Source organism: Hyperolius riggenbachi, chromosome 1, assembly GCF_040937935.1.
Source record: "Hyperolius riggenbachi isolate aHypRig1 chromosome 1, aHypRig1.pri, whole genome shotgun sequence".
NCBI classification, from domain to species: Eukaryota; Metazoa; Chordata; class Amphibia; order Anura; family Hyperoliidae; genus Hyperolius; species Hyperolius riggenbachi.
In genome coordinates, this window is record NC_090646.1 from 371,407,069 (window position 1) to 371,427,781 (window position 20,713).

General features: G+C 46.9%; 1 protein-coding gene across 3 annotated transcripts in view; it reads right to left on the reverse strand.

Annotated features, from left to right (window-relative positions):
- The window catches only part of TSTD2 (thiosulfate sulfurtransferase like domain containing 2), a 131,613-nt gene that overhangs the window by 39,031 nt on the left and 71,869 nt on the right, over nt 1–20,713 (reverse strand). For all 3 annotated transcript variants that reach the window (XM_068234321.1, XM_068234322.1, XM_068234320.1), the window contains one exon: nt 18,935–19,043. In XM_068234321.1, the coding sequence (XP_068090422.1) occupies nt 18,935–19,043 (109 nt within the window). The remainder of the gene's footprint in view (nt 1–18,934; nt 19,044–20,713) is intronic.

Below are 20,713 nucleotides of genomic sequence, written 5' to 3' on the forward strand. Positions count from 1 at the left end.
CTACAAGACTTTCGCCACTACTCTAGCCCCGAAACTTACCTCCACATTTAATGATTTTATCTCACAAAGCCGAATTCCCCAAGAATTCACCAAAGCCATTATCACTGTGATCCCAAAACCAGGAAAAGATGCCTCTGCTCCCTCAAACTACCGCCCGATTTCTTTATTAAACTGCGATCTAAAGTTGTATTCCAATTATACTAGCTAACCGACTATTTGGTATTCTGCCTGGCTTACTCCACCTAGACCAAGTGGGGTTTACAAAAGGAAGGCAAGCAGCTGAAGGCACCCGCAAAGTCATCAACATTTTACAATCCATGTGGCCCGGCCTTCGACCGGGTCCGTTGGGGTTTTCTAAAACACACACTAACCAAATTTGGTTTTGCTGGTTCATTCCTAAAAGCAATTTTAGCACTATATCAGGACCCTCCTGCACAAGTGAATGTCTCAGGTTTCATATCAAAACAATTCACAATCACCAACGCCACAAGACAGGGATGCCCCCTATCTCCCTTAATCTTCGTTTTAGTGATGGAATCAGCAGAACATATTAGATCTAACTCCAACATACGGGGCATCTCTTTCTCTAAGTCGGAACAAAAAAAAAAATCAATCTCTTTGCAGATGACGTCCTGCTAACAATCACAGACCCTTTAATATCTATTCCCCAAATAAACAAAACGCTTAAAGGGAAGGTTCAGGGAGGGTAGTGAAAAAATAAAAATCAATTTCCACTTAGCTGGGGCTTCCTCCAGCTTGTGGCAGGCAGAAGGTGCCCTCGCCGCCGCTCCGCAGGCTGCCAGTGGTCTCCGGTGGCCGACCCGACCTGGCCAGGACCGGCTGCCAGGTCGGGCTCGTCTGCGCTCCAAGGCCCGGCACTTCTGCGTCCCACGCGGGCGCGCTGACGTCATCGGATGTCCTCCGGGCTGTACTGCGCAGGCGCAGAACTACTGCGCCTGCGCAGTACAGCCCGGAGGACGTCCGATGACGTCAGCGCGCCCGCTTGGGACGCAGAAGTGTAGGGCTTTGGAGCGCAGAAGAGCCCGACCTGGCAGCCGGCCTGGCCAGGTCGGGTCGGCCACCGGGAGCCTGCGGAGCGGCGGCGAGGGCACCTCCTGCCTGCCACGGGCTGGAGGAAGCCCCAGGTAAGTGGAAATTGATTTTTTTTTTTCACTACCCTCCCTGAACCTTCCCTTTAAGGAATTCTCAGAAGCCTCACTATACAAAGTCAATGAGAATAAGTCATTATTAATGGGAATAAACATTTCCCCCCCAAATTAAAACTGAAATAACTAACATATCTCCCTTCCCTTGGACCAAGCACTCGATCCCTTACTTAGGAGTTAACATCCTCCCCAAATCCAAAGATCTTTACTCCTGTAACTTCCCTCCACTTCTAGATTCAATCAAACCCAACCTGACCCACCTAGCATTTTTGGATTCTCCTTATCAGGTAAAATTGCGGCATACAAAATGTCTCTCCCTATCCCAATTAATTACAATTTTTTTCAAAACCTGTGTAAAATAGTCCTCCATTATCTATGAAAAAACAAAAAACATAGAATATCCTACCAGACATTAATTGCCCCCCCCCCCCCACAAAGGAGGGTTCGGTCTCCCAGATCCATTCCACTACTACTTAGCTTCCATTTTAGACATGTCCAAATTTTGGTGTCCAAACTCCCCTGAAAAAAAAAAAAAAAAAAAAAAAAAGGGTTACCCTGGAAAAAGAGCAATCCAGTGTTCCTTTGCTAGACCACTTAAACCTCATCTGGACTTCACAACCTAGTCCCAAAACTACCCATCCAACTATTTTAGCAACAACCTTAGCATGGAAATTGCTAACCAAAATACGCCCTAAAGATATAGAAACACTTCCAGCCAATATCCCTATACAGACATTGAACTCTATTATTCCCCAAATTAACCTACAACCATGGATAAACTTAGGAGTCCTATTACTCAATGACCTTTTCTCCCAATCTGCTTGAATCCCTTTCTCTCATCTAAAAAGGAAATACAAGCTTGAGGAACGAGAAGTATACAAGTATCTCCAAATTTCTCACTTACATATAACCTCCCCCCTCCCCCACCCCCATAAAATTCAAATCTCTCTCAAAAAAAACCCTCTGGGATCTAATACTCCCTCAAACCCCCCTTCCATATGTACAGGTCAAGTTTCCATATGGTATACATTTTTAATTTCCTCAATAGAAAACCCACTCCAACGCTCAATACCCTCATGGGATTTAGATCCTCAAGCACCAATTACAATTACAATTACAAAAAAGCATTGACAGACATAAAACATAACTCCAAATGCATCACACACCTAGAAACCAAAAAAATAAATAATAATATACGATTGGTATCTTACTCTATTAACACTTTCCAAATTCTCATCCCAATACTCCCCCTTATGTTGGAGATCATGCAAATCACAAGGTTCCATGCTCCATATCCTGTGGGAATGCCCCATTATACAACCCTTCTGGACCCTAATTTTTAAGATAATCTCTTCAATAACAGGTCAAGTAATCCCCCTAACCCACTATTAGGACTTTTACTAATCTGATTAGAAACAATCCAAAACCCACACAAGGCACGTACCACTCACATTATTTGTGCGGCCTGTCAGCTTATACTCTCCAATTGGAGGAACAATCTGGTACCAACACTAACCCAACTTTGTTACCTTGTGGACCACAACTTAAACATGGAAGCTCTACTCCTCAAATGATCCTTCCCAGGGAGAACCCTAGACCACCTTCAGATACCGTGGGAAAAGATCATCCCCTACCCTCACTAAAATATCCATTACCATCAAGTTAACCCCCCCCCCCCCCTCCCCTAATCCCTCTGGGGAGATAGCCTCTAAAGATTGTTAAGATTGAGACCTCACAACTTAAATTCTAACTGGACGTGCCTATTGCGTTGACGCAATAGGCACGTCCAGAGTCAGCCCTTCCCACTTTCCCAGCGAGACGAGCTCCAACCACATCAAGAGACCGCGCTGCTGGCCACAGCGTGCATCTAGCCGCCTGGGTGTTAAGCGGAAGGGCAACTCCGCCGATAAGTGTTTTTTTATGATTGACATCTTGTGAGTATAATTTTACTTTGCGCTATTAAAGTTTTTCTCAGTTACTGCACCATGGAGTGCTCCTCCTCTTTTCTTGCATAGATCTGTGGCATTACTTACACAGCCCATTGGGCCAACCTGGTGACCGATGGCAAGCAGGGATTACGTGGCTGTGCAGCGGACCAACTTGTGACACCTCCACGGCTTGCAGGCAGGCCTCCTGCCGCCTCCTCTCCTCCTGCTACATCCTCTTCACTGTCATCATCCTCCTCCTCCTTGGCTGTTCAACTCTAATGGTGCTGCGATCTCCTCTCCAGCAACACAGCCCCAGCTCCCCAGTGCCTATGCTGCATGCCAGGTACGACGGTGTCACACCATCTTAGACATGTCTTGCCTCAAAGCGGAGAGTCACACTGGAGCAGCTCTCCTGGCTGCTCTTAAACAAGTGGATCAGTGGCTGGCCCCGCACCAGCTGGAGATTGGCAACGTGCGACAACGGCAGCAATCTCATTTCCGCGTTGAATTTGAGAAAGCTGACATATGTACCTTGCATGGCACATGTGCTGTATCTAGTCATTCAAAGATTTGTCTCAAAGTACTCAGACTTAGAGGACGTCCTGAAGCAGGCCAGGAAGTTGTGTGGGCATTGCAGGCGGTCTTACACGGCCATGGCACACTTTGCCGAGATTCAGGGGAGAAACAAGTTGCCGGTGAGACGCCTGATTTGCGATAGCCCGATTCACTTGAATTAGACCCTCCTTATGTTCTCTCGCCTGCTAGAACAGGAGAAAGCCGTCACCCAGTACCTCTACAATTTCAGTAGAAGGACACAATCTGGGGAGATGGGGATGTTCTGGCCCAACAACCGGACATGACCGGACATGCTTGCAGACTCATGCGGCCACTTGAGGAGGTGACCAACCTGGTGAGTCGCAGTGAAGGCACTATCAGCGACTTGATCCCGTACGCTTACCTCCTGGTGCCGTGCGTAGAATGGTGGATCAAGCTGTGGAGGAGCGTGAAGAGGAACAGTTACGGGAGGAAGCGGTGTGGGAACAATTCTCATCAGAACCAGATGTAGCCTCAACACCTGCGGCAGCACAGAGGGGGGGGGGGGGAGGAGGAGGAAGAGTCGTGTGGGGAAGAGGAGTCAGATTAAGATGATGAGGAAGGTGTTTCTTTGGAGGAGGAGGCGGCGGCAGAAGAACAACCGCAGAAGGCGTCACAGGGGGCTTGTGCTGCTCAACGTTCCTGGCGTATTGTTCGTGGCTGGGGGAGGAGGGGGACTTACCCAACGTCACTGAGGAAGAGCTAGAGGAGATAGATAATACGCCTGGATCCAACTTTGTGCAGATGGCATCTTTCATGCTGTCCAGCCTGTTGAGTAAGAGACCCCCGTATAAAAAAACTCAAGAGGAATGAGCCATACTGGGTGGCCACGCTACTAGACCCTCGGTATAGGCACAAAGTGGCTCACCTGAAGGCAGAAAGGATGCAACACTTGAAGAACAAGCTGGCAACTATGCTTTACAATGCGTTTATGGGTGATGTCACAGCACAACGCAATAAAGGTACCACAGCCAGTAATCCTCCTCCTAGGACGACAGGACGCTCGAGTGATCTCATGGTGATGTCGGACATGCGGACATTCTTTAGTCCAACGCCTCGCCTTAGCCCTTCCCCTCCACCAACACCTGGACCGGCAGGTAGCCGACTACCTGGCCTTAAGTGTGGATGTAGACACTGTGAGCAGCGATGAACCCTTGGACTACTGGGTGCGCAGGCTTGACCTGTGGCCAGAGCTGTCCCAATTTGCCATCCAACTTCTGTCTTGCCCTGCCTCAAGCGTCTTATCAGAAAGAACCTTCAGCGCAGCTGGAGGCATTGTCACTGAGAAGAGAAGTCGCCTAAGTCAAAAAAGTGTTCAGTACCTGACCTTTATCAAAATAAACGAGGCATGGATCCCGGAGGGCTACTGCCCACCCGAAAACTAAGTCAGTCCCCACACACAGCATCTCTGCCTGCACGCCGTGTGACTGCCTGCCCCAAGACTAAGTCGCTCCCCACACAGCACCTCTGCCTGCAGGCCGCTTGACTGCCTTCTCCGCCACCACCAAACAGGGTCCAGGACTCCAGGTGGATTCCTGAATTTTTAAGGCCGCTGTCTCGGGGGCGGGGGGGAGGGGGCACACCCAAGATAATAAGGTTGTTGCTTCATTGTGGAAAGACCAAATTTGATCAGCTGGACAGTCACTGTTCTGTCATTCAGATCATTCAGCTACCTCAGCCCGGCGACCATATGGGCTTGAAAACCGCCACAGCCTGCACTCTCACCATGGTGCGCACCAGTCCAGCACGGCCGTCACTACACAAACAGCTGTTTGCGGTGCGTTACACGGCGAGTTTGGTGTGTCAGTGTGAAGCAGTCTCTAATTACACTACCTGATTGACGTATACACATGCAAGATGTTTTAACCTGCTGGGCGGTCTGGACGAGCTCAGCTCGTCCAGTACCGCCGGAGCCTGCCGCTCAGGCCCTGCTGGGCCGATTTGGCTCAAATAAAAAGCAGCACACGCAGCCGGCACTTTGCCAGCCGCGTGTGCTGCCTGATCGCCGCCGCTCTGCGGCGATCCGCCGCGAGCAGCGGCGAAAGAGGGTCCCCCCAGCCGCCTGAGCCCAGCGTAGCCGGAACAAAAAGTTCCGGCCAGCGCTAAGGGCTGGATCGGAGGCGGCTGACGTCAGGACGTCGGCTGACGTCGATGACGTCACTCCGCTCGTCGCTATGGTGACGATGTAAGCAAAACAAGGAAGGCCGCTCATTGCGGCCTTCCTTGTTTATTCTGGGCGCCGGAGGCGATCGGAAGAACGCCTCCGGAGCGTCCTCTAGTGGGCTTTCATGCAGCCAACTTTCAGTTGGCTGCATGAAATAGTTTTTTTTTTTATTAAAAAAAAACCCTCCCGCAGCCTGCCTGGCGATCTTAATAGAACGCCAGGCAGGTTAAAGCACTTTAGGTCTGCAATTTAGCATTCAACGTGATTTCTGCCCTTAAAACGCTGCTTTGCGTCAAATCCAGATTTTTCACCGGGACTTTTGGCGTCTATCCACCATGCCCCTCTCCAGGTGTTAGACCCCTTGAAACATCTTTCACATAACTTTTGTAGTCAGCATAAATTTTCCTAGTTTTCAAAGTTTGCCTCCCCATTGAAGACTATTGCGGTTCGCGAAAGTTTGCGCGAACCGAACTTTTGCGGAAGTTCGCAAACCAAAAATCGTAGGTTCAGGCCATCTCTAGTAGTGAGTAAGCTATTAGTAAATGAAAGGAATGAGCACTGAAAGGTGAAAATCGCTCGTCCGTTAGGGTAAAACCCCCTTTGGGCTCTTTTCCACTATGAAATGCAATCGCGATTGCATTTGCGATCGCAATCGCGGTTTGATTTCCACCATGCGATTGCGATTGAGCTACTTTACCTAAATAGTACAAAACACGGCAGGACGACGATTGCACTTTTGACCAAAATCGCATCGCAATTGGATCGCACTAATGGAAATTGCTGCTGCAGTTTCCATTAGTTTAAGCAAGGAAGAAGCCGGCACCGTCTATGAACAATTTTCTGCTCTTTTATTGCATATAGGATATTCCAACAGTTATAAGCAACGTTTCAAGGCTGCACGCCTCTTTATCAAGCTTGCTGGAAGTCAATTACACCTTATACACTGACACATGGGTATATATACACAGCATGGTTAACAGCAGCCAATGAAATTCAAATATGTATACACCAATCACAATAGTCCTAATATGTCGGACCTGATGGGGAACTTACATGCTGGTGCTTTGATAGGACGTAGTAGGGTGGATCCTCCCACCTGTCAAGCCCCTCTTGGCAGACAGCTGACACCCCCTGGGTCCGCCTATCACAACGGAGAGCCCACTGTTCCGCCCACGGCGGACCTGAGTGAAGCCCCATGTGATGACTCACAGTAGGCGGTGCCAAAGCGCCGTCCCTGTGCGTCTCGGCGGATACTATGGAGACGCGAGCTGCAACACGCCGCTGACGTCACCAGATGACTCTAGGGGGGAGGCAGCCTCCGGCCAATCAGGGTCAACCCACGTAAGTGCGGCGTGGACGTCGCACTTCTAAAATACAACATGATGCCGTCTATCAGATGCATCTACCTCATATGGCTAATTTGCATAAATAAACATAGGTGGCCATACTCATACTACATACTCTCATGAAGCTCTTATCCAAACTACATAGGAGAGGAGAAGTAAGGGAGAAGGACCAGAGGAGTAAAGTATGAAAAGAATATGGAAAAATAGAACTGTCTAGGGACAGGGAGGAAAAAATACAAAGATGAATAAAGATGAAAACCTAACAAATTAAAAATAGAAAATAAGAGGAAAAAAGATAAGAATAAACACTGCAGATAAAGATTGGCATATACAGATAGCAATGTCCTTATAGGGGAACGGCACCAGACCAATCCATTACAATTAAAGGGACAGTGTCTCAGATATGACGATACATTCACTGAACCCAACCAAAACATTATCTATTAGGGGAGACTGGGTACAATGGAGCAGAGGACAAGAATAGCAGAAAAAACTACAAAAACGGTAATAAGTCAAATTCTCGATTTAATCCTCTAGGCTCCATTGTATCCAGTCTCTTAATCCAATAAGCCTCCCTCCACAGTAATTTTTTTAGGCGATCTCCCCCTCTTCTCAAGGGTGCTATTTTTTCAACAACCATAAATCGCAGCTGACTGACATGGTGACCTGCTTGAGCAAAGTGAAATGCTACAGCTTGATCTGTTAGTTTTTCCCTAATAGCATGTTTGTGTGATGACAAGCGTTTTTTTAATTTTTGAGTGGTTTGCCCAATATATAATAAGCCACAAGGGCCTTTTAGGGCATAAACCACATAATCTGAATCGCAGGTATGCCACCCCTTAATTGGAATTTTGGTTCCCTGATGGGGATGTAATATCGCTGGACCCTTGATAACAGAGCTGCAATGAACACAATTGAGACAGGGGTATGTCCCCCTCCTCTGGGTAGAAGTGACATCACTATTGGCATTTACGTCAGCATGTACTAGACGGTCCCTAAGTATAGGGGGTCTTTTGTAAGAGATGAGTGGGGGGTTTTCATCCGTGGGCGACTAGAGGTTCGGTACCTATTAGTCAGTTTCAAAGAATACAACATATAGTTGAAGACGGGGAGACACGGGAGCAGAGACTTGATGAGATGCAACACAAGTTTGAAAATAGGGGATATCCAGTGGAAATTTTGCAGAGAGCACGTAGTAGAGCTAATGTACAATATGGGGGACAGAGGAATAGACAACAGATACGGGATCGTGTTCCATTTGTCACGGTATATAATACACAAAGCCCGAGTATTTCAAAGATTATCAAACGACATTGGCATTTGTTAGCCGATAGCTTCCCAGACATTGCGCATTTTAGGAACCCCCCACTCATCTCTTACAAAAGACCCCCTATACTTAGGGACCGTCTAGTACATGCTGACGTAAATGCCAATAGTGATGTCACTTCTACCCAGAGGAGGGGGACATACCCCTGTCTCAATTGTGTTCATTGCAGCTCTGTTATCAAGGGTCCAGCGATATTACATCCCCATCAGGGAACCAGAATTCCAATTAAGGGGTGGCATACCTGCGATTCAGATTATGTGGTTTATGCCCTAAAATGCCCTTGTGGCTTATTATATATTGGGCAAACCACTCAAAAATTAAAAAAAACGCTTGTCATCACACAAACATGCTATTAGGGAAAAACTAACAGATCAAGCTGTAGCATTTCACTTTGCTCAAGCAGGTCACCATGTCAGTCAGCTGCGATTTATGGTTGTTGAAAAAATAGCACCCTTGAGAAGAGGGGGAGATCGCCTAAAAAAATTACTGTGGAGGGAGGCTTATTGGATTAAGAGACTGGATACAATGGAGCCTAGAGGATTAAATCGAGAATTTGACTTATTACCGTTTTTGTAGTTTTTTCTGCTATTCTTGTCCTCTGCTCCATTGTACCCAGTCTCCCCTAATAGATAATGTTTTGGTTGGGTTCAGTGAATGTATCGTCATATCTGAGACACTGTCCCTTTAATTGTAATGGATTGGTCTGGTGCCGTTCCCCTATAAGGACATTGCTATCTGTATATGCCAATCTTTATCTGCAGTGTTTATTCTTATCTTTTTTCCTCTTATTTTCTATTTTTAATTTGTTAGGTTTTCATCTTTATTCATCTTTGTATTTTTTCCTCCCTGTCCCTAGACAGTTCTATTTTTCCATATTCTTTTCATACTTTACTCCTCTGGTCCTTCTCCCTTACTTCTCCTCTCCTATGTAGTTTGGATAAGAGCTTCATGAGAGTATGTAGTATGAGTATGGCCACCTATGTTTATTTATGCAAATTAGCCATATGAGGTAGATGCATCTGATAGACGGCATCATGTTGTATTTTAGAAGTGCGACGTCCACGCCGCACTTACGTGGGTTGACCCTGATTGGCCGGAGGCTGCCTCCCCCCTAGAGTCATCTGGTGACGTCAGCGGCGTGTTGCAGCTCGCGTCTCCATAGTATCCGCCGAGACGCACAGGGACGGCGCTTTGGCACCGCCTACTGTGAGTCATCACATGGGGCTTCACTCAGGTCCGCCGTGGGCGGAACAGTGGGCTCTCCGTTGTGATAGGCGGACCCAGGGGGTGTCAGCTGTCTGCCAAGAGGGGCTTGACAGGTGGGAGGATCCACCCTACTACGTCCTATCAAAGCACCAGCATGTAAGTTCCCCATCAGGTCCGACATATTAGGACTATTGTGATTGGTGTATACATATTTGAATTTCATTGGCTGCTGTTAACCATGCTGTGTATATATACCCATGTGTCAGTGTATAAGGTGTAATTGACTTCCAGCAAGCTTGATAAAGAGGCGTGCAGCCTTGAAACGTTGCTTATAACTGCTGGAATATCCTATATGCAATAAAAGAGCAGAAAATTGTTCATAGACGGTGCCGGCTTCTTCCTTGCTGTTTCGTCTATTGATCCTGAGTGCTGCTGGATCGTTGGCCGGGCACGTCGACTGGAAGCAGTGCTGGAGTGTGCAGTCACTACATACCACTTATTGTTTCCATTAGTTTAATAAACCTTGCGATTTGCGATCAGAATCAAATCGCAGGATAGTGGAAAAAGGCCCTTTGGGGTGGAGTGGTTAAAGTATACCCGAGGTAACATGTGACATAATGAGATAGACGTGTATATACAGTGCCTAGCACACAAATAACTATGCGGTGTTCCTTTTTTTCTTTCTCTGCCTGAAAGAGTTGAACATCAGGTATGTGTAGTCTGACCCAGTCCTGACTCAGACAGGAACTGCCACTTAGTGTGACCCTCACTGATAAGAAATTATAACTATAAAACAATTTCCTAGCAGAAAATGGTTTCTGAGAGCAGGGAAGAGATAAAAAGGATCAATAGTTCATAGATTTTAGATCTGGGATATATCAATGAATGTGTAATTGAGTAAAAACAATAAAACAGTAAAAACTTAAAAAGTAGATTTAACCACTTCCGGATACCGGGTGGTTTTGCTGATCGGTGCTGCGTGGGCTCTCCAGCCCGCAGCACCGATCAGCTAGCAGCCAGGCCGATCAGACTTCCCCCCTTTTTTCCCCACTAGGGGGATGTCCTGCTGGGGGGGTCTGATCGCCGCCGGCTGCTTGCGCTTGCGGGGGGGGGGCTCTCTTCAAAGCCCCCCTCCGCAGCGCTTCCTGGCCGCCTTCCCCTTCCCTCCCTCTACCTCCCCCTGTGAGCGGCGCAGGACGGAATTCCGTCCTGCGCCGGATAGGATAGGCTTCAGCCTATCAGGTGCCGGCGGTCCCCGGCCAATCAGAGGCCGGGGATCGCCGATCTCCGCCACGGCGCTGCTGCGCAGCAGCGCCGTATACATGTAAACACCGGGGAAGATCTTCCCCGTGTGTTTCCATTTACCCTGCGAGCCACGATCGGAGGCTCGCAGGGTGTTCACGGAGACGCCCTCCGTGAACTGACATGGAACGGCCGCTCATACGAGCGGCCGTTTCCATGCAATCCACTTCAGGATTCAGGGGCGTAGTTAAGCGTACGCCGAATCCTGAAGTGGTTAAATATAAGATAAAACTGTGGAATATCTTAAAAAGCAATTTTTAGGAGAAGGAGGATAGACACAACAGTTTATTTCATTCGTTTATTTTCACCTCGGGTATCCTTAAAAGGAAGTGTCCGGTAGAGATGGCCCGAACCTCCGATTTTCGGTTCGCGAACTTTCGGTTCGTGCAATCTTTCGCGAACCGCAATAGACTCCAATGGGGAGGCGAACTTAAAAAGAATCTGTATTGTTAAAATCGCACAAAAGTAAACATACCAGTGCGTTAGGGGACATCTCCTATTACCCTCTGTCACAATTTCGCCGCTCCTCGCCGCATTAAAAGTGGTTAAAAACAGTTTTAAAAAGTTTGTTTATAAACAAACAAAATGGCCACCAAAACAGGAAGTAGATTGATGTACAGTATGTCCACACATATAAAATACATCCATACACAAGCAGGCTGTATACAGCCATTCTTTTGAATCTCAAGAGATCATTTGTGTGTTTCTTTCCCCCTGCAGCTCTCATCCACTGAAGTGTCAGGCTATTTCTTCCTGCAGAGTGCAGATAGCTGTGCCTGTATGTAATTCCTCAGTATGTGAAAGCCCAGCCAGCTCAGAGGAGGATTTATCCAGCTTGTAAAAGATAATAGAACAGAGAGAAGCTGCACTAATCTAAATATCACACAGGCAGTGTGCAGAGAGGGGCCTGGAAGGGGGAGTTCATAGCAGAACCACAACACTGAAGAACTTGGCAGCCTTCCAGACACAGGCCTGACAAGTCTGACAAGAGAGAGATAAGTTGATTTATTACAGAGATGGTGATAGTAGAGCGTGCTGCAGTAAGCCAGAACACATTAGAATAGCTTTTGGAACTTGTAGGATGATAAAAAACAGGATGCAATTTTTGTTACGGAGTCTCTTTAAAAATTTTGAAACATTTTTGCTGACTAGAAAAATGATAGAAAAGATGTTTTAAGGGGTCTAATACCTGGAGGAAGACATGGTTGAGTGAAATACACATCAAAAGTCCCAGAAAAAAATCTGGATTTAACACAAAGCAGTGTTTTAAGGTCAGATATCTCATTGAATGTTCAATTGCAGGCCTACACTACTTTATGACATCAGGAATCCTCTCTCCCTCCATCCCTCCCTCCCTCCCTCCTCCCGGAGGGTCCCGGGAGGAGGGTCTCATCTTCCAGGGAATTGTAGTATTTCAAAAGCCAGCTTACATACCGTGGCTGGGAATTGAACCCAGGTCTCAGTGTGCGGTAGGTAACTCATTTAACCACTATACCACCAACACCACTACATGCTGAAGCCAGCCTAGCATGTACCATTATGATCAATTCAAGAGAAAAATTAGCTTGTTTAATCCACAGAATTGAACCCAGGTCTCAGTGTGCGGTAGGTAACTCATTTAACCACTATACCACCAACACCACTACATGCTGAAGTCAGCCTAGCATGTACCATTATGATCAATTCAAGAGAAAAATTAGCTTGTTTAATCCACAGAATTGAACCCAGGTCTCAGTGTGCGGTAGGTAACTCATTTAACCACTATACCACCAACAAGTGAGGGAGTGAGGGAGGAGGGAGTGAGGATAAGGGATAAAAATCAGCTAGGAAGAAACCTACAAGATCCTAACTAAACTCTCCTTAGCAGAGTCTGTCAGCAGCTGTCCCTTAACTAATTACTGTAGGCAGACGAGTGAGAAAAACGACAGGGGAACCTTGCCTTTTATAAGGGGGGAGGGGCTCCAAGAGTGAGCGTAGTCTGATTGGTGACAATGTGCCTGCTGACTGTGATGTAGAGGGTCAAAGTTCTGCTCAATGGAGCATTATGGGGCGAATCGAACTTCCGGAAAAGTTCGCCTTCGCCGGCGAACGCGAACCACCTAAAGTTTGCCTGGAACCGTTCGCGGGCGAACCGTTCAGGACATCTCTAGTGTCCGGGCATGATTAAAAAAAAATCCATCTACTTACCCGGGGCTTCCTCCAGCCCCTGGCAGCAGCTCCGCTCTCAGCCGCTGGCATCTGGTCCCCTCCGGTGTATAAGCCGACCTAGTCTATACGCAGGCGCAGTACTCTCCGGACAACATGGACTTGCTTGACAGCGGCGCTTGCGCAGGTGCAGTAGAGGACGACCTGGCGAGATCGGCCTCTACACCAGACGGGACCGGGAGCCAGCGGCTGAGAGCGGAGTTGCGGCATGGGACATAGCTGCTGCCAGGGGCTGGAGGAAGCCCCAGGAAAGTAGATTTTTTTTTTTTATCATGCCTGGACATTTCCTTTAACACATTTGGGCATGGAGTTCACTAGAGCACCACAGATTTCCACTGGGATCCTCTTCCACTTCTCCATGACAACGTTAGTAGATGTTAAGAGTCCTTGCACTCCTAACACCTTCCATTTGAGGATGCCCCACAGATGCTCAATAGGGTTTATGCTCTGTTTCAGTATGTCACAGAACATGTTGACATTCATGGTTCCCAAGTACCAGTGGTGTCGCTAGCCCTATTTTAGGGGGGCCCATGCCTCCAGCATGTCCTTAGGGTGCCCCTAATCTATTTACAGGGGTGCCCAACACAAGTGCCCCGAATGTATCAGTTGACGCGACCACCGTTCACTCGATACGGCGGCCGCCATCATCTTCCGGCCCCCGACAGCCTTTGCGACATCTGCTTCCGCCCCCTGCCCCAATTAGAAGGGGAGCACCTGGCAGAGGGCTGGAGCCGTGGAGCGTGAGTAGCTCCGCCCCCTACGCGGCGTCTGACCCAGCAGCACATGGCATCATACTGGCGGCGCCGGCGTCCGCCCCCGCCAAATCAGATCCTGCGCCGACCTGCAGCCGCCACAGACCAGTCAGACCTCACCCTGCCTCACCCGCCGTCACCCACCACCCACAGGTGCCAGTGGCTGCGCCACCAGATTCCATCCTCCAGGCTCAGGAACTCCAGCAGGCGTCCGCACAGAGTGACTCCACACACAGCCAAAATGCCCCACCACCGCCCACAGTGCCATTCAGGTCTGGTGCCACTGCCAAAGTGACTGACGCCGGACACTAGTACACCCTCTCCCTGGCCTGCTGCTGCCAGATTTGGGCCCACAACACTGCCACATGCCACCTCACCTGTGGACAACAAGCAAGGTACCTGCCCTGCAGCCAGCCAGTGGGCCAGTTGCCTGAGACCACCAGGCAGCCTGCAGCAATCCCCCCCCCCCCCCCAAAAAAAAAAATCAACATTCACAGTAAGTGGCACTGGCAGCCAGCAATTTGCAAGTGTTGGGGGGCGGGGGAGAATAGAGTGCAGCCAGAGCCAGCAGCTAGCCACACAGCCAGCCTGCAGCCAGCCCAGTAGTAGTAGCCACTAGCCAGGTGGGGGGGTTGGGGGGGGAAGAGAGTGCAGCCAGAGCCAGCTAGCCACACAGCCAGCCAGCCCAGTAGTAGTAGCCACTAATCAATTAGCACCTGATACTGGCTGGGCCTGTCTGCTGTGCTGTCTCTGTGTGCTTATCTCTGCTACCTCCAATACAGGGAGTGCAGAATTATTAGGCAAGTGGTATTTTTGAGGAATAATTTTATTATTGAACAACCACCATGTTCTCAATGAACCCAAAAAACTCATTAATATCAAAGCTGAATATTTTTGAAAGTAGTTTTTAGTTTTAGCTATTTTAGGGGGATATCTGTGTGTGCAGGTGACTATTACTGTGCATAATTATTAGGCAACTTAAAAAGCAAATATATACCCATTTCAATTATTTATTTTTACCAGTGAAACCAATATAACATCTCAACATTCACAAATATACATTTCTGACATTCACAAACAAAACAAAAACAAATCAGTGGCCAATATAGCCATCTTTCTTTGCAAGGACACTCAAAAGCCTGCCATGCATGGATTCTGTCAGTGTTTTGATCTGTTCACCATCAACATTGCGTGCAGCAGCAACCACAGCCTCCCAGACACTGTTCAGAGAGGTGTACTGTTTTCCCTCCTTGTAAATCTCACATTTTATGATTGACCACAGGTTCTCAATGGGGTTCAGATCAGGTGAACAAGGAGGCCATGTCATTAGTTTTTCTTCTTTTATACCCTTTCTTGCCAGCCACGCTGTGGAGTACTTGGACGCGTGTAATGGAGCATTGTCCTGCATGAAAATCATGTTTTTCTTGAAGGATGCAGACTTCTTCCTGTACCACTGCTTGAAGAAGGTGTCTTCCAGAAACTGGCAGTGGGACTGGGAGTTGAGCTTGACTCCATCCTCAACCCAAAAAGGCCCCACAAGCTCATCTTTGATGATACCAGCCCAAACCAGTACTCCACCTCCACCTTGCTGGCATCTGAGTGGGACTGGAGCTCTCTGCCCTGCCACGGGCCCATCAAGACTCACTCTCATTTCATCAGTCCATAAAACCTTAGAAAAATCAGTCTTGAGATATTTCTTGGCCCAGTCTTGACGTTTCAGCTTGTGTGTCTTGTTCAGTGGTGGTCGTCTTTCAGCCTTTCTTACCTTGGCCATGTCTCTGAGTATTGCACACCTTGTGCTTTTGGACACTCCAGTGATGTTGCAGCTCTGAAATATGGCCAAACTGGTGGCAAGTGGCATCTTGGCAGCTGCACGCTTGACTTTTCTCAGTTCATGGCCCTGTTGCCTATTTTGAATGAAATGCTTGATTGTTTGATGATCACGCTTCAGAAGCTTTGCAATTTTAAGAGTGCTGCATCCCTTTGCAAGATATCTCACTATTTTTGACTTTTCTGAGCCTGTCAAGTCCTTCTTTTGACCCATTTTGCCAAAGGAAAGGAAGTTGCCTAATAATTATGCACACCTGATATAGAGTGTTGATGTCATTAGACCACACCCCTTCTCATTACAGAAATGCACACCACCTAATATGCTTAATTGGTAGTAGGCTTTCGAGCCTATACAGCTTGGAGTAAGACAACATGCATAAAGAGGATGATGTGGTCAAAATACTAATTTGACTAATAATTCTGCACTCCCTGTATGTCCAGTATAAGCAGTTTTCTGTGCCTGCACTGATAGTAAACTAGCTGCGGTGTGTGCTGATCTCTGCTACCTCCAATATGTTCAGTATAAGCTGTTTTCTGTGCCTGTACTGATAGTAAACTAGCTGCAGTGTGCTGATCTCTGCTGCCTACAGTATGTACAGTATAAGCTGTTCTCCAGTGCCTGCACTGTGTGCTGATCTACCTCCAGTGTGTACAGTATAAGGTGTAAAGGTGCGTACACACGCACTACTAAAGAGAACGACGGGTCCGTCAGACCCTCCCGCTGGGCGGCCGTTCTCCTGACAGTAGTGCGTGTGTACAGTCTGTCTGCAAACTGATAAGGCTGTTTCTGACCGATTCGCTGAACGGATCGTTCAGAAACAGCCTTATCAGTCTGCAGACAGACTGTACACACGCACTACTGTCGGGAGAACGACCGCCCAGCGGGATAGTCTGACGGACCCGTCGTTCTCTTTAGTAGTGCGTGTGTACGCACCTTTACTCTGTGCCTTTACTGACTGTAAACCAGCTGTATTGTATGCTGATCCCTGCTACTTTCAGTATGTACAGTATTAGCTGTAAAGCCTGGTACACATACAATTTTGATTAGCCAATTTTACAGTAGCTCTGTTCAAATTCATTGTCTGTTAGCCCACTTACTGCATGGGGATTGTAAAATTGGTCAGTGATTGACCAATCAAAATTGTATGTGCGTATACATCATTGATCTATGCCTATACTGATTGTAAATTATCTAAATAAAGGACAGGGGTGTCCATCCAATATTTCGATGGGCAGGCCTGTTATCTGTAGCCTACACCGCTGCTAAGTTCATGTACCCACCCATGGCCACTCCCACTCACTGCATGGCCATGCCCATTTTTGCCCCCTCCCCCCCCCCCCCCCCCCCACACACACACACCTAGTGCTCACAGGTGCCCCCGATCTCCAAGGACCAAGGAACCAAGGAACGCCCCTGCCAAGTACCCAACGGGGAATGTAATGTTTTGAAACTAAAAAAGGCATTTGTAACTTGTAGTTTTTTGTTTATAGTGTCTGTTTATTTTATTTTAACAAAATTTGTGAGAGAGTAGGCAGGCACTCGGGGACAGCTGCGAATTACTGACAGACAAAAAGTACATCCAGTGGAACTATGTGCTCAGCAGAGTTTTATTTTATTTTAATAACTCTATTGCTGAGAACACCATTTTTACCTGCTTCATGTCTGTCCTCAAAAAGTGAAGGTCAGATTAATTTGTTTCCATTCTTCATAAGTGAGACTGCACAAGCAAAATCGAGTAAGATACTAGCAATGGTGCTTTGTTACTGGAAACAAGTAGGTATCGAAAATTTGAGGGGGATGTAGGGTTAAAAGCAGATTAATAGAAAAATTACCATAAGTGTTCAGAATACATATCCAGTCAGGACCCTTTTACACTCACCGCGTTGGTATGCGTTGAGTTTTTTACTCCATAGCACTGCATTGTGAAAAAGCTTTCAGTTAAAGTGCATATAGTGGCAACTGAACCATAGGAAAAAATGGACATTACTTTGAAAAATCAGTTTTCCTTTCAGTTATAACTGAGAGCAACTGATTAAAGGACCACTGAAATGTATAAAAAATAAAAGTAAAAAAGATTTATACTAAAGAGAATGCTAGTAGAAGGGATAGTGAAGGGTTAAGAATTAGTTAAAAAATAAACCACACTGCTGTTTACACATTGTGACAGCATGAATGTGAGGGGAGCTTACCTATGGAGGATGGAGTCTGTACTACAGGCTACTAGCTGTCCAACAGCATTTCAGCTAGTAGTAAAACTGTCTCCTTTCCTGATCTTAGCCAAGCAGATACATGCAGCCCATAGTACCGACTCCGTTGGCAAGCTCCCCTCACATTCATGCTGTCAGAATGTGTAAACAGCAGTGCGATTTATTTTTTAACTAATTCTTAACCCTTCACTATCCCTTCTACTAGCATTCTCTTCAATAGAAATCTTTTTTACTTTTATTTTTTATAAATTTTGCGATAGTAGTCCTTTAACCACCTTAGCGGTATGGACGAGCTCAGCTCGTCCATTACCGCCAGAGGGTGCCGCTCAGGCCCTGCTGGGCCGATTTTGATGAAATAAAAAGCAGCTCACGCAGCCGGCACTTTGCCAGCCGCGTGTGCTGCCTGATCGCCGCCGCTCTGCAGCGATCCGCCGCGAGCAGCGGCGAAAGAGGGTCCCCCCAGCCGCCTGAGCCCTGCGCAACCGGAACAAATAGTTCCGGCCAGCGCTAAGGGCTGGATCGGAGGCGGCTGACGTCAGGATGTCGGCTGACGTCCATGACGTCACTCCGCTCGTCGCCATGGCGTCGAAGTAAGCAAAACACGGAAGGCCGCTCATTGCGGCCTTCCGTGTTACTTCTGGCCGCCGGAGGCGATCAGAAGAACGCCTCCGGAGCGCCCTCTAGTGGGCTTTCATGCAGCCAACTTTCAGTTGGCTGCATGAAATAGTTTTTTTTTATTTAAAAAAAAACCCTCCCGCAGCCACCCTGGCGATCTTAATAGAACGCCAGGGTGGTTAAGTGTAAAAGAACCCTCAGGATAGAATTAACAGTTAACTTATTGAAACTGAATAAGAAAAAAAAAACCTAACAAGTCTACAGACACTAACAACCAAATACCCCACTTACTTTGCCCGTGAGATGCAGCATTTGACACAAACTTCGTTGCCAGTCACAGAGCCATTGGGGATCAATCACATCACAGTAGCGATAATATAAAAGCACTTCTCCTGGTTCACTGCAAAACACATTATCCAATTACACACTTTCAAAACGTTTCGTCATTTTCAAGATTCAACCAATGAGAGATAAAGTCTGCATTGTATACATGCACAGCACAAGTCTAGATAAGTTTTGACAAAAATCTTGTATGATTGTTAACTAAACATTGCATAAAAATACTTAGAAAAAAGGGACCCAGGGCCATTGCAATTTACTTTTTCACCCAAGTTTTCTTGTAGGAGATCATTTTCATTTTGTATTTAAAATAACTTTCCTGCACTTTTTAACTAAAAAGGTATCAAAAAGTAAATGAAACAGTACTATCAAATTCTGTGATTTGCAACTGGTTCTTTTTCCTTTTTATTGTTGCATACAAATTAAATCTAGATGTACATTTGCGTTACATTTATTTATTTACTATAATAGTGCTTTCCAAGTTTCTTTTTTGATTAGAAGACAAGTTGGGAATTTGGAGAATTGTAGCATGCCGAACTTAAATTTAGCTACTACTCTATTCACAGTTGAACCAGATCTCCAACAACCAGCAGGAGCAGACAATGCAGTATTCACTCTGGTGGTCCGTATAAGTCCATTTGGTGTCCGGAGTCAGATGTGTTCCACCATAGCCTTCTATGATAAATGCATCTGGTAGTCTAGAAAAATCACACAGGTCGGGACTTTGCGTTCCACTGTCATATGTGACATATAATATCATCCGTTGATATCTGTGTTTCTGATCCATAAAAATGGACAAAAAAGTCTGTATTGTGTTGTAGTGTGAACTGAGCTGTCCAAGTGAAAACGGATAGGTTGGTTTAGAAGTGACTGTTTCACCACACTGCAACATTTAAAATTTCTGCAGTGAATACAGGGATTATTCAACAGACAATGCAGTTTTATGCAAAACTTTGGGCATCCCTAGTCAGATTACATATTAATCCAAAATATACTTAACTACTAGAGGGGAAAGTTCCCTGAAAAATATTCTAGTTATAAATCTTAATGCATATTTCCTGTTTTATTTTATTCATAGGTTCTAAAGCCTGGTATTATTACCAACTCACATGTTATACTGTGTTATAATGACTGTGAACTGCTATGGAGAATGGATTTAAGGCAGCCATGCACTGGTCGATCGCCACCGGATCGTCCAACAGATAGATTGAATCTGATCAGAGAGGGATCTAATGGCTGCCCATACACTGCACACAGATTTTGAATCGATTTTAGCATGAACTCGATTCACAATCTGTGGAGCTGCTGCTGCCGCCTACCTCAGGTCACTCCTGCTCCGCCCACATTGCCTGTTCTGCCGGCGCAAGTCCCCGGGTCCGTGCTGTCCCTTTCTCCAGCTAGCCTTCTTCATCTTCACTTCTTGTCCGGTCCTGTGAGAAGGGGAAGTTCAAACAGTAGAGCGCCATCTACTGTTTGAACTTCCGCTGGCTTCTGTGCTTTGGGGAAGCAGGAAAGCTGCTCCGAGCTCCAAGAGATAGAGGGAGACTGTCAGACATCACTGGAGCCTCCGTAAGCATTTCAGGTGGGAGGTTTGTGCTATTTCGGCCGGTTGCTCAAACAACCGACAAGCAAGTATCCGGCATCAGGCGATCCCCGCCGGTGACGGATACCGGGGGACTTTACTGTACATAGAAGTGGTAAAACTGGCCAAAATAAATTGTGACATGAATA